Source organism: Cervus elaphus, chromosome 10 (assembly GCF_910594005.1).
Source record: "Cervus elaphus chromosome 10, mCerEla1.1, whole genome shotgun sequence".
In the NCBI taxonomy this organism is placed as follows: Eukaryota; Metazoa; Chordata; class Mammalia; order Artiodactyla; family Cervidae; genus Cervus; species Cervus elaphus.
Window position 1 is genome coordinate 33,177,890 of NC_057824.1, and position 14,196 is coordinate 33,192,085.

The following is a 14,196-nucleotide window of genomic DNA, read 5'->3' on the forward strand; positions in this document are numbered from 1 at the left end:
GAAAATAAAATCTGCTACTGTTTCCACTTTTTCACCATCTATTTGCCATGAAGTGACGGGACTGGATGCCATGACCTCAGTTTTCTGAGCGTTAAGTTTTAAGCCAGCTTTTTCACTCTCCTCTTTCACCTTAATTAAGAGGCTCTTTAGTTCTTCTTTGCTTTCTGCTCTAAGTGTGGTGTCATCTGCATATCTGAGGTTGTTGGTATTTCTCCTGGCAATCGTGATTCCAGCTTGTGATTCATCCAGCCCAGCGTTTCACATGATGTACTCTGCATAGAAGTTAAATAAGCAGTATTTGACAGTATACAATCTTGATGTGATCCTTTCCCAATTTTGAACCAGTCCATTGTTCTATGTCTGATTCCAACTGCTGCTTTGTGACCTGCATACAGGTTTCTCAGGAGACAGGTCAGGTGGTCTGGTATTCCCATCTCTTTAAGAATTTTCCATAGTTTGTTAGAATCTACACAGTCACCTAGAGTCAGACATCCTGGAATGTGAAGTCAAGTGGGCCTTAGGAAGCATTATGTGAACAAAGTGAGTGGAGGTGATGGAATTCCAGTTGAACTATTTCAAATCCTAAAAGACGATGCTGTGAAAGTGCTGCACTCAATATGCCAGCAAATTTGGAAAACTCAGCAGTGGCCACAGGACTGGAAAAGGTCAGTTTTCATTCCAATCCCAAAGAAAGGCACTGCCAAAGAATGCTCAAACTACCACACAATTGCACTCATTTCACACGCTAGTAAAGTAATGCTCAAAATTCTCCAAGCCAGGCTTCAGTAATATGTGAACAACCGTGAACTTCCAGATGTTCAAGCTGGTTTTAGAAAAGGCAGAGAAACAAGAGATCAAATTGCCAACATCTGCTGAATCATCGAAAAAGCAAGAGAGTTCCAGAAAAACATCTACTTCTGCTTTATTGACTATGCCAAAGCCTTTGACTGTGTGGATTACAATAAAATGTGGAAAATTCTGAAAGAGATGCAACTACCAGACCACCTGACCTGCCCCTTGAGAAATCTGTATGCAGGTCAGGAAGCAAAAGTTAGAACTGGACATGGAATAGCAGACTGGTTCCTAATAGGAAAAGGAGTATATCAAGGCTGTATATTGTCACCCTGCTTATTTAACTTATATGCAGAGTACATCATGAGAAATGCTGAACTGGATGAAGCACAAGCTGGAATCAAGATTGCCGGGAGAAATATCAATAACCTCAGATATGCAGATGACACCACCCTTATGGCAGAGAGTGAAGAGGAACTAAAGAGCCTCTTGATGAAAGTGAAAGAGGAGAGTGAAAAAGTTGGCTTAAAGCTCAACATTCAGAAGACTAAGATCATGGCATCTGGTCCCATTACTTCATGGGAAATACATGGGGAAACAGTAGCTGACTTTATTTTTGGGGGCTCCAAAATCACTGCAGATGGTGATTGCAGCCATGAAATTAAAAGATGCCTACTCCTTAGAAGAAAAGTTATGACCAACCTAGACAGCATATTAAAAAGTAGAGACATTATTTTGCCAACAAAGGTCCGTATAGTCAAGGCTATGGTTTTTCCAGTAGTCATGTATGGGTGTGAGAGTTGGACTATAAAGAAAGCCGAGTGCCGATGAATTGATGCTTTTGAACTGTGGTGTTGGAGAAGACTCTTGAGAGTCCCTTGGACTGCAAGGAGATCTAATCAGTTCATCCTAAAGGATATCAGTCCTAAATATTCATTGGAAGGACTGATGTTGAAGTTGAAACTCCAATACTTTGGTCACCTGTTGCAAAGAGCTGACTCATTAGAAAAGACCCTGATGCTGGGAAAGATTGAAGGGGACAATAGATGATGAGATGGTTGGATGGTATCACTGATTCAATGGAGATGAGTTTGAGTAAACTCCGGGAGTTTGTGATGGACAGGGAGGCCTGGCGTGCTGTGTTCCATGGGGTCGCGAAGAGTTGGACACGACTGGGTAACTGATCTGAACTGAACAGAGTCAAAGGCTTTTACATAGTCAATGAAGCAGAAGTAGATGATTTTTTTAGAGTTCCCTTGCTTTTTCTATGATTCAATGCATGTTGGCAATTTGATCTCTGGTTCCTCTTCTTTTTCTAAATCCAGTGTGTACATCTGGAAGTTCTTGGTATGCACATACTGCTGAAGCCTATCTTGAAGGATTTTGAGCATTTCCTTGCCAGCATGTGAAATGAATGCAATGTACAGTAGTTTAAACATTTGTTGGCATTGCCTTTCTTTGGGATTGGGATAAAAACTGATCTTTTCAAGTCCTGTGACTACTGCCAAGTTTTCCAAATTTGCTGGTTTATGAGTGCCGCACTTTAACAGCATCATTTTTTAGGATCTGAATTAGCTCAGCTGGAGTTCCATCACCTTCACTAGCTTTTTTGATCATGATATACAATCCTTTTAATCTGTTCTTGGATTCTATTTGCTAGAATTTTGTTGAGGATTTTTGCATCTGTGTTCATCAGTGATATTGGCCTATAATTTTCTTTTCCTGTGACATCTTTTTCTGGTGTTTGTATCAGGGTGATAGTGGCCTTGTAGAATGAGTTCAGAAGTTTTCCTTCTTCTGAAACTTTCTGGAAGAGTTTGAGCAGGATAGGTGTTAGCTTTTCTCTAAACTTTTAGTAGAATTTGCCTGTGAAACCATCTGACTCTGGGTTTTTGTTTGGAAAATTTTTTATTACAGTTTTGATTTCTGTGCTTTTGATTGGTCTGTTCTTATTTTCTTTCTTCCTGTTTGCATTTGGAAGTTTATGCTTTTCTAAGAAGTTGTTCATTTCTTCCAGGTTGTCCATTTTATTGGCGTAGTTGCTCATGGTAGTCTCTGGTGATCCTTTGTACTTCTGTTTTCTGTTGTAACTTCTCCTTTTTCGTTTCTAATTTTATTGATTTGAGTCTTCTCTTTTTCTTGATGACTCTGGCTAATGATTTGTCATTTTGTTTAACTTCTCAAAGAACTAACTTTTGGTTTTATTGATCTTTGTTATTGTCTCCTTCCTCTCTTTTTCATTTGCTTCTCTCTGATCTTTATGCTTTGCTTCTACTAACTCTGGGTTTTTTTTTATGAGAACACGACTTTAAGCAACTGTTCATTACACTTGTTTCAGGCTACCATGGCAACACGTGTTCATTCCAGCAGCTGCTCTATAGCCTGCTTGGCTTTCTTCTCTCAGATTTCTGCCTTTGCAAAAATATCAGAACCAACCTGCCCTGGGGCAGCCTTCAGGCCCAGATAATTTTTTTTCTGGCCTGTGACACAAATAGGCCATCTTGGGGATGTGAGGCTCCTGTTCCATTATCAACATACTCTGATATCTTAGACAAATTTGTTAGGGCTCAAGTTGCTCATCTGTAAAATGTGCATTTCTAGCAAAGTGTTTTACAAGTTTTAAGTAGCAGCTTCTTAGAAGGTGCATTAGTTTCCTGTTGTTGCTGTAACAAATTAATACAAAGTAATGGTTTGAGTTATTTTATATCCTTGGGATTCACAGTCCAAAATGGGGCAATAGGCCTGTGATCTTCTGGAGATTCTAGGGGAGAATCCATTTGTCATTCCCAGCTATTTTAGGCATCTCACCTTCCTTGGTTTGTGGACAACCTCCTTCTAATTTCTGCTTCCACTGGTACATCTTTTCTGACGCTAATGTCTGTTTTACAGGGGACCTTGTGATTGAGCGCCCTGGGATAACCTTCCTATGTCAAGACTCTTAACCACACCTGCAAAGTCCTTTTGGGACCATGACTAGGTAACAACATTCAGTTTCTGGCGATTAGGATGTGGACATGTTGGGGGGTGGTCATTATTCAGCCTACCATATGAGATCTGGAAGCCATTTAAGTAGCCAACAGTTTTTAAACCATTTTAAGATGTGCATGCAGCGCATGCAATATGTCTGATTCTAATATGCAACACTAACATGATGTAGCCACAGGGAAGTTTGAATCCAAGACCATTTATTTTTATCAGTGACAGACTAATGCCTTATTCTCTTATAAAGAACTGTCCAAAAAATAGTCTTCATGAGAACCTGAATTTTGACCTTATTACTCTAGGAAGACAAGTTTTTTGTACACTATCAGTGTAGTTGTTTCCTTCCCTATATCAGGGTTGAATTTTATCATCTAATTCTTAAAAGTTAGAATCAAAGGCTCTGTTGTGCAAAAGGCAGAGGATTCATCATTAAAGACCTACAAGATGACCAAGTATATATAATATTCTTTCAAGGTTTTGAAAAACTCAGGAGTATGACAAGTCACAATTGAAGGGTAAAGTTCAAACACTAAAGATGTTCATATTTCTATTTACCTCCACTATATACAGAGATTCAGAGGCTGTACAGCTTTTCATAGCACAGTTCTGGCTTAGATCCAGAGTTTTTTCTAGTTGAAGGATACAAGTTAATGTCTATATTAGATATCTTGAATATGGTTTGTTAGAGCTACAGTTTGAGGCAGACTAGTCATTTTGGCATAATTACAGCCTAGTTAAGAGGGGGTAGCCTTAGGAGGAAGTAATAATTGAGTACTGGGTAGTGGGAAAGCAGCTCTCCAGGCTCAGCTATGAGGCTCATGTTGAGCTGTTTAGTTTTAATGAGACCAGGAATGTTGTAATTGCTCTTAATGAAACTAGAATCTTCCTTTCCATCCCCTAAAGAGAGTGCAGGTCTTTAATTAGATTAGGAATGCATGGGAGAATAACTGAATCCCTTACGTTCTCAAGGAAGTTGTCTACTCATTGGAATGATTAGGAGTGACTTGCCCTCATCTTGTATATATGAATGGAGAGGGTAAAAGACATTAAAGTCACCTAGATGTACCCCTAGAGGTGGACTGTCACTAAGTCCCATTATTGGATTCTCTGGCACTGCCAGTTTTGGGGGTAGAGGGCAGAAAAAGCTGGTGACAGGAAGGAATTAAGTCAGGAATACCCTTATTCACATCCACACAGAACAAAGCCTTTCAAAAGGACTGTGGAAAGGTACTATAGTCTCTAAAGAAGAATGATTGCAAGAAAGAGTCCTTGAACTCCATCTAAACTTAAGAAGCAAGAGGCTTACTTCCACATTTTATTTGAAAGTACAATTAGTGGTTTAGCATTGTGATTCTTTTCTTGCGCAGGTAGCTGATTAGGCTTAGAGTTGCCACAACACCTGCTAAGGCAACCACAGCAACCATAGTTTTAAAAGCAACATATCCAGGAGTCCCACGCCCTTTAGAACCCACAGCATCTGGAAAGGAAACAGACATTCAAGTCTTAAGATCACTTACACTTGGTTTAAGTTGAAGCTGAAGCTTTACAATTAAAAGTTACCCAGAGAAGGAAGTGAAAATAAGCTTCAGAGGGCTCACTTGGGAGCTTGCAAAAGAGTATAGTCTTTCCCCTGAAGCAAGCCTCCTCGCCTTACTCCACTCCCACGGTTGTTCCCACTTCCTACTTGCTTTCACGCAGATCATATGGGCTGACACCTGGAAGGATCTCACTCCCAGCTTGTTTAACATTCTGGCACTGATATATACGGTTAGTTGTCCCAAGTGCATGATTTCTTGCAGTTAGTTGCTAGTGATTTAAGTGAGTTTAATTTCAAGTTCTAGGCCTAAAATTAAAGACTATCTGGGATGAAGATATATTAACATAAAGACTAAAGTTTTGTAATAGCAAACACATGTTTTCTGGCCTATTAGTCTTTTTAAAGAAACATAGCTTGAAATTCTTCTATAGTAGGCCGAATATTTGAGGACCAAGATTTAAGGATTCTAATGTGGCATTAGTGACAAAACAATGAGAGGTCCCTGTATAGTAGGTAGACTAAATGATCCTTCTTGTGGGAAAGGGATTTGGGAAGGGTACACTTGACAGAACCTGTTGCTGGGGAGAGATGCCTTCTCTTGTTTAATCATAAGCCCTTGATATCTGTGGACTCCCCTGGTGGCCATTAATAGTAAAGTATCCACCTGCCAGTGCAGGAGACACAAGAGAAGCAGGTTCGATCCCTGGGTCAGGAAGATCCCCTGGAGTTGGAAATGGCACCCCTCTCCAGTATTCTTGCCTGAAATATTCCATGGGCAGAGGAGCCTGATGGGCTACAGTCCATGAGGCCACAAAGAATTGAACATTACTGAGCACACACGTATGTTATCTATGTACACTTAAGTTTGACATAAAACCAAGAGCTTCAGTTAAAAACGTACCTAAGGCTTTAATTCCATACCTCTGAATGAAGAGCCATCTGACAACAGGAGGATGGGGCCTGGGAGACTCACTATCATCTTCTCTTCCTCAGTGGCCCCTGTGGCTGAAGACAGACAGTTTGACCTCTGGGATAACGAGTAGTGGTAAGGAGTGTTTTGAGGCAACACCTTGAGCTACTCTGTATGGAGTCCCTGCTCTATGTAATCTTGCCTCCTTTCACAGGAGAGAGCATACACCTTACTGTAAAAACAGGATGAACTATCAAAGAATAACAGAAGACAAAGTTCAGAGTCTACCTAGACTCAGGAAGAATAACGTTTGGGGGGTCTCAAAAGATCAGGCTAAAAAAAAAAAGAGATCAGGCTACAAGTTCATGTGCAAACACAAACTTGTCCATGAGACTGATTGCAAACCTGTCCATCATAGACTCCTAGGTGTCTTGGGCTCCTGGAGTAGATGAAAAACAAAGCACTCATTCCTAAATTCTAAAAGGAAGAGACCTGCTTTAAGTAAACTCACATTAAGTGAAGACATGAAAATTTTACCTCGCCTGCTTCTGGATGACACAAGGCAAGAGGCAGAACACAGGGGGAGGTTAGAAGAAAGCTGATTGCAGATTAAGGTGCTGCAGTGGAAGTAGACCTGGAGAGGAGACAAGAGTTGAGTGGAACTGATGTCTTAGTCAACCTGTCCCAGGTAACTAGTTAATCACTTACCAAGTGAGGGAACACCGGGGCCTCTGACACAAAGGCAAAGGTCTTCACATCGAACCTCTGATAGTGATTAGGATAGGTCACCGAGGAGCCAACTGGATGGAAGGTGGTTCTGTGGTTGTCCAGGTTGTATTCACAGCTGGAAGGTACATTTCAGGGTGGGACATCAGCTTAATTCACCTCGGGCTCAAACTCAGCATTTGCTCAAATTCAGTCACGTGTAACACTTTCAAGACTATTGCTGTACCTTCTACCTGTGCTGTGCTGTGTTTAGTCGCTCAGTCATGTTCAAGTCTGTGACCTCATGGACTGTAGCCCAGCAGGCTCCTCTGTCCATGGGGATTCTCCAGGCAAGAGTACTGAAGTGGGTTGCCATGCCTTCCTTTAGACCCTCTGCCTGTACTTTTAGTTTATTACATATACCTCTGATTTGACCAACCAACAGTATCCATGAAGTTGTAAGTTACTTATGCTGTTTTCTTCTACTTTGCGTTATAGTGTCAATACCTATTTGTATGCCAACTAAACTCATCAAGAATTATGTAACTCTTCAGATGACAATGGCTTATTTCTTATGAATCTGAGTATTATGTCCCAGGCAGTTAGTACATGTTGCTGATAAAAAGAGGTAGAGAACTGCCATTTTTTATTTTAAATGCTAACAGAGGGTTGTAGCCTCAGTCGTGTCCAACTCTTTGCAACCCTATGGACTGTAGCCCACCAGGCTCCTCTGTCTATGTAATTCTTCAGGCAAGAGAACTGGATTGGGTTGCCATTCCCTCCTTCAGGGGATCTTCCCCAACCCAGGGATCGAACCCAGGTCTCCTGCGGATCATACATTGCAGGTGGATTCCTTACAACTGAGCAACTGGGGAAGTCCATTCATGTCCTGTCACTTACTAAATATTACTTTGGGCTAGTTATTTAAGTAGTAAGCTTGGGTTTCTTTATGAAGTGAGGGGGCTAGTGTCCCTCACGGAGTGTTGTGGTTTAAATAATGCATCTGGAGTACATAGCACTGTTTTTTTGGCATGTGGTAGTTATTCAATGTGCTTCCCTGGTGGCTCAGACGGTAAAGAATCTGTCTGCAATGTGGGAGACCTGGGTTTGATGCCTAGGTTGGGAAGATCCCCTGGAGAAGGGAATGGCAACCCACTCCAGTATTCTAACCTGGAGAACTCCATGGACAGAGGAGCCTGGCAGGCTATGTACCCCATGGGATCACAAACAGTCAGACACGATTAAGTGACACACACACATGCATTAAATGCACCCTCCCCAGTGGTAAAGAATCTGCCTGGCAATGCAACTGGGAAGATCCCCTGGAGGAAGAAATGGCAACCCACTCCAGTATTCTTGCCTGGAAAATCCCATGGGCAGAAGAGCCTGATAGGTTACAGTCCAGGGGGACACAAAGAATTAGACATGACTTAATGAGCAAAAAAGTTATTCAATAAATGAATAGGAACTATAAATCTATTCTCTTCCCAGACGTTAGAGTATTAAAGTCATTGTTTCCTTGGGAGGGATCCTTCTAGATTCAAGGGTAATAGGAAAGACTTGAGTCAACTTAGACTGAGGACTGGTTGGTAAGAAATAAGAACAAAAATCAGGGCCTTTGATATAGTGCTCCTCCCAAGCCCCAGAGCATTTTATTATTTTTTTTTTTCATTTTATTATTTTTTTACTGGCAGTTTGATTAGCTGGACTACCTTATGTGGAGAATACATACCCATCCACGATAATATTCCACTGAGGGAGAGAGGCTGGGTCCTTGGTGGATGTTGCCCAGCAATCATCTAAGACCAACTTGATGTTGGGGTCAGTCCTGTTTAGGACTCTCACTTCTAAGTAAATTGGTTGGCGGAGGTATCTCACCACAGGGTAGTCCTTGTCCCCGTACGGTCGCAGGTAGGAATTATCTGAAATGGAGTAGAAGCCACTCTGGTATTCAAGTAGTTGATGGTTGCAACAGAAGCTTAAGCATCGCTACTACTCTAGTCTGGTGCAAAGTTCATTTTAGGAAAGAGTCCCCTGAAAGTATTTAAGCAGATTTTTTAGGTTATGATGTCTCACCTGGGTAGGTTTGCAGGGTCAAGGCAAGTGGACCTGGCTTCACTGAGGCTACTGGAGGAGGAAGGCTTTCGACGTTGGTATTTATTAGCATGTTACTGCTGCTATAATAGCACCTCACCGTCATTCTACAAGAGTGGGTAGGTGGGGGTATTGAGAATTTTAGGTTAAAAGACTGCTCGAGTTTATTCTGGCACTTAAAAAAGTTAAGTAGCAATTGTGTCACACCTGAACTCACTATCTCTGGAAATTGTGCTTGGAGGAAGATCCGCCCAGAGAGCATGTATTTCATTTTCATAGATGACTTTGTCATTCTCAAACTTAAGAGTAAGGTTAGAGAAAGTGGTTAGTTATCTCAAAGGTAAGTCTTAATCTCTTGCTATGCGCCAATACTAATCTTATACTAACCTTATGTCTTGTTCCACATCCATTCAGGGGTATGTGAAACTTTACCAGTCCTTGAAATGGAGCTTTAAAGGTTGGCTGGCAGGAGGAATCTCCCACTCTAATGGTGTCCAAGTTGAGAGCTGGTTTTGTTTGATGGCGGTAGACCTCGACATCCATAAACCCATCTTGAGTACATAGCTCACCTGAAACTATATAGTGGAGGGAGTTTAAAAAATGTCTGCCATGTGACTATTGTCATTACCAACTTGACATGTAGTGAAGTTTGGATTTTCGTCAGGAGACAACAGAATTTGTCTTAAGTCTATTTGGGAAAATAACTTGACAAGCAGCTTGCATTACAAGGGGAGGCCCTAAGGTACCTAGACAGCAGTGAGGCTTGCTCTATCCGAGAAGGATTTTTCATCCAAAGGAAGAAGGAGCAGGAGACATGGCAAGAGGCACCAAGTGGGGTAAGAAACCCATGATGAAACCCTGATGCGGCTTGAAGTGTAGTGCCTTGTGTCCTAATGTTCCTTCTTTCAAGACTCACAGATCTTAGTGGTTTGAGGGGAAGTTGAAGCAGCAACTAATTTTTCCTATTTGACTTGACCTGATACAAATAAAGGAACACAGAGGCAATAGTAAACAAGAGCAAATACCTATATTCTTTGAGGAATTTAAGAGTTTGGGGAAATACTCATAGTCCCTCTAGTTTCAGATTTAAAGAAATCTTACTTAGATGGTGGGCTCAGACTTCTAACATGAAGCACACCCAGGTTGCTTAAAAACATTAGACAGTTGTGAAACCTTCCTGTATGTGTATTTTGGAAGTGTTCTCTTACTTAGATTCCTATCATAGCAGCTTAGACTGCTATTTGTGGTCTAACCAGTCTTCTGTTTCTCCTTAAAGTATAAGCAGTATAGAGTTTGAACTCCTGTACACTTTCACCCATGTAAGAGCTAAGAGAGAATGTAGAATGTAGGAACCATTCAAGAAAATGATCTTTACCTATAGAAACTGTTGACTCGCAGACACACTCAGGATAAATCACCATGGATACCGTCTCCAGTTGAGTATAAAATGTCAGCTTGAGTGAAGATAAGTAGAACTGATAGGGTAGGCATTTTTCAGAGAACTGAAATGAAAGAATGTCAGTTAGCAGCCACAGCCTGTTGAGCAGGCACAGGAGATATGAAGGAAGTATGCTGAAATCTGCAAGGCACACTCCAGACTGAATATGGTTTTCCTTTAAACCAGAGCAAGAGATCCCATCACTTCTCCAGACTGGATTCTTCCTGAGGCAGGAAATTTCTCTAAGTTCATGCCCTAAAGTACCCAGCACTGCATGCTCTTTGTACTAGGAATTTGATCTGTTAATTCAACCTCTAAAGAGCTGAGTACCCTGCAAATCCAGGAGTTATAAAATGTTGTTGCAACATATACACCAACATAAGATTTTTCTGTGTCCCTGGCAATTGCATCATTCAAGACTAGCTTCATGAGGATAGCAGGGGACACTTGTTTGGCTCAAATTGTCCTGTTTTAATGGGCCATGAGAGGTTCATCATTAGATGCTTAATAGCAGTTTGTACTCGTCAATGAATGAAGACACTTAAGGAGAACTTCCATTGAAGTTGAAAGACTTGGTGTTTGAGAGTGTATTTCAGTTACTTGAGAATTACTTATGCAAGCTGTTCAAATGAGGCCTCCCAAGTTTTAGAATTTTTTTTTTAACACTAGCAATTAGCATTATGGATAAGTCAGCAGCCAAATCACAATGGCCTAAAAGGCTACGGTTCAATGGAACGTACTTTTGTTTTGAGGAGAGTTTTGCTGAAATGCAACCTGAGGCCATTTGCTATTTCCATAACAATCCCGCTGTTGTGCAACTGGTTGACAGCAATATTCTTATTTTCAAAGCTCACAGATTTTAACTTCCCAGGAAATTCTGGTATGGTGAGAGTCATGTGTGTGGCATTACAGGTCACAGGATCTAGAAGGAATGACACAATGGTCAGCTTTGGTTAAGCCCTTAGAACAATGGCTCACAACTGGACTTGCCCTTTCCTAGGCCTTACCTGAAACACAAATGAGTCGTGATGACAAGATGATCGTCTGCCCAGGAGATACATGTGTAAGCTTCAGAGGCACCATGTAGAGATGGCTGTTACCTTGCTGAAGAGAGGCATTTTCAAAGACATTGGTTTACTTGAGTTACTTGAATTTTTAATCAATGCTAGAAATAGTCAGGGCAAACATACTCAACTATTGGGCACCATCTTGGCCCAAGTAAGTTCAGGTATTTCACCCTATAGTTGTTCTTCAGGTGCTCTAGTTTTAAAATCTTATACTTTATAACATCTGGCAAGGTGATTTCTACTCATGACCTGTAGCTGATCATTTCTCAGCAGTAAGAGCTCTTGTTTTATGACTCTTTTACGGTATCAGTATTCAGAGTGAAAGTTTAAGATTCAGCAGTTTATACTCAATGTACAACAGTATTGTTAAGATGGCTGATATTTGAACATGTAGGTGCCAAGATCTGTTCTAAGTACTTTTGGCACATTAACTGATTTAATGTAGTATCTTGATTGTTGGTCCCCAAAATGCCAGTACCTTCTGTAAACACTAAATGTGGCAATGATAGAACACCTCCATTAGTTTAGTACTACTAGAGCTCCACATTGTTTAGTGAATTTAGATCTACGGAGAAGAAAAACTGATTGAAGTAAGAAACATTTTTTTGTTCACCATTGTATCTCATCTTTAGTACTTATTACAGCGCTTGGCTGTTGAATGAGTTATAACCTCAATTTGAGGAAATGGTAGAGGTTATGCTTGCATTTAGAAATACTGGTCTGAGCCTGGATGGTGGTGCGAACAGATTTCACACCTACCGAGTAGCGAGTCACTCCAGTGGCATGAAATAACACTTGGATGCTCATCTTCTGGTTCTCAATCAGGATATTATACCCTTGTGTCAGAGCCTCTTGAAGGGTCAGATTTTGGGCTCTTTCACCATCACCGACTGTAATGGTCCATCCCATCTCAGGTCTGGGACCCTAAAGGCAAAAGTTTCATTTAGAGGGCTGGTGCTCACCTTAACTCCAAGACTATTTAGTATTTTAACCAGGATTGAAGTTATGTCACCTTTAGAACTAAAGGTAATTTAGGCTTGTAATTTAAAAAATAGCTTTCATACCTCAGTGTCGTCAGCCATGCCAGGAAAAAAGTGAAAGGTAAACTGGAAGAAAGAAAAAGGATGATGTGAAGCTTTGATTTGGAGAAGATCTCTGAAGTCATGTTATCTGATGGTACATGGAAAACACCCAGAGCAACTGCTGTGTGGTTCTTACAGTGTGAGGGCTGGTGTGGGATATAGTAGAATCACAGGACCAGTCAAGAATCCTATAAGTACCCTTAGACATCATTTCCCCATTGAGCTTTCGAGACCTAAATGTGATTGGAAGACCTAAAGCTCCCTTCCAGTTGTACGTTGAGACACTAAGTCCTGTCAAGCCATGCAGTCCCATCATTGTTATAATAAAGTATGAATATTTTTGTCCACTGTTGCTATTAGCCATGTGAGACTATAAAGTCCACAAGTATGTGATTGGGCTGTTTTTATCATTTACTATTTCCTAGCATCTGGTATAGGGCCTGGTACATAAATATCCAGTTTGTCAAGCTACCGACTGAATCCTTTTTCTTGCTAAACATGATGTGTTGAGCGCTTATATCTACCTTCTCAGTCAGTATTTAAAGTCACCTTATGTTGGTGTTACTGTCCCCCACTTCAGATTTTAAAAAGGTCTCATTGCAGTTAAGAAATCAATCCAATACTACATAGCAAGTCAGTAGTGAAATACACATCTTGTTCTGAAGTCCAGCTCTCTCTAGACCACATTCCCCCTGGAGTAGCTGGATGAGAAGCAGTCAGCCTGCTTCACTCACAGACATGAAATCCTTCGAGCAGATTGTGGATCCCGAATGCTGTTCATGTCTTCCTGCTTGCATAACCGGACAGCTGACGTGATACAGGACATTCCCTTGTCTAAAGGCAGCATTGTCATTCATGAATGTGATGGTCATCTGGTGCTGGCCAAGCTGTATGAAAATGGCATAGTAAGGACAGAGTGCTAGAACTTCGACGAGAAAGGGGATTCTGAAATACCATCTGACTCAGCTGATTAGCAAAACCCTTAAAAGTCATCAGTACCACAGTTCTAGAAAGTCCCTCATTCCTAAACCAGGAGATTCTTTAGCCTCTTTAGATATCCCAGGAAAGACATTCACTGGCAGAGAACAGGTCCTTGAGTTTCAGGGCTCAGAGTCCAGTTTTTATTTGCCCTTTACATTCACCCTATGTCTGAGTAACAAGGTCCTATTGGGTTTGCTGCCTCTATCAAGAGATAGAAATACTTGCTGAGCACCTACTTTAGCAGCCATTGTGCTGGGTGCTGGACAGAGCCATCTTTGCCATTTCCCCTGGCCCAGGGAACTCTGTCTAAAGCAGTGATCAACTAACAGTTTTCTGTAAAGTATTAGTAAATATTTAGACTTTGTAACATTTTTAAAGTGCTTAAAAAAACTAAAGCCATTCTTAGCTTGATGACCATCACACACATAGATCATGGACTGGCTGTGGCCACACACAGGTCATCTTCTGTGTACCTTTGGTCTAAAGAAATGCAACCCTAAGCCCCCTAAAGTTGGGAAAGGTCATTTCAGAAGGGAAAGTTTTAATTACTGGAAATCTTCAGTAGAATCAGTTAAACCTAAGACTTGTAGGATGTACCCCAGACCTAT

At 41.1% G+C, this 14,196-nt stretch overlaps 1 protein-coding gene across 2 annotated transcripts in view; it reads right to left on the reverse strand.

Annotated features, from left to right (window-relative positions):
• Positions 1-5,076: 5,076 nt before the first annotated feature.
• Positions 5,077-14,196, reverse strand: part of ZP2 (zona pellucida glycoprotein 2) — a 31,065-nt gene continuing 21,945 nt past the window's right edge. For both annotated transcript variants that reach the window (XM_043914484.1, XM_043914485.1), the window contains 14 exons: positions 13,342-13,494; positions 12,590-12,631; positions 12,285-12,449; positions 11,466-11,562; positions 11,199-11,380; positions 10,396-10,522; positions 9,408-9,595; positions 9,228-9,319; positions 9,003-9,127; positions 8,659-8,848; positions 6,930-7,065; positions 6,759-6,855; positions 6,233-6,316; positions 5,077-5,251 (listed from right to left, as the gene is read on the reverse strand). In XM_043914484.1, coding sequence (XP_043770419.1) covers positions 5,106-5,251; positions 6,233-6,316; positions 6,759-6,855; positions 6,930-7,065; positions 8,659-8,848; positions 9,003-9,127; positions 9,228-9,319; positions 9,408-9,595; positions 10,396-10,522; positions 11,199-11,380; positions 11,466-11,562; positions 12,285-12,449; positions 12,590-12,631; positions 13,342-13,494 — 1,824 coding nt within the window. In that variant the 3' untranslated portion in view covers positions 5,077-5,105. The remainder of the gene's footprint in view (positions 5,252-6,232; positions 6,317-6,758; positions 6,856-6,929; positions 7,066-8,658; positions 8,849-9,002; positions 9,128-9,227; positions 9,320-9,407; positions 9,596-10,395; positions 10,523-11,198; positions 11,381-11,465; positions 11,563-12,284; positions 12,450-12,589; positions 12,632-13,341; positions 13,495-14,196) is intronic.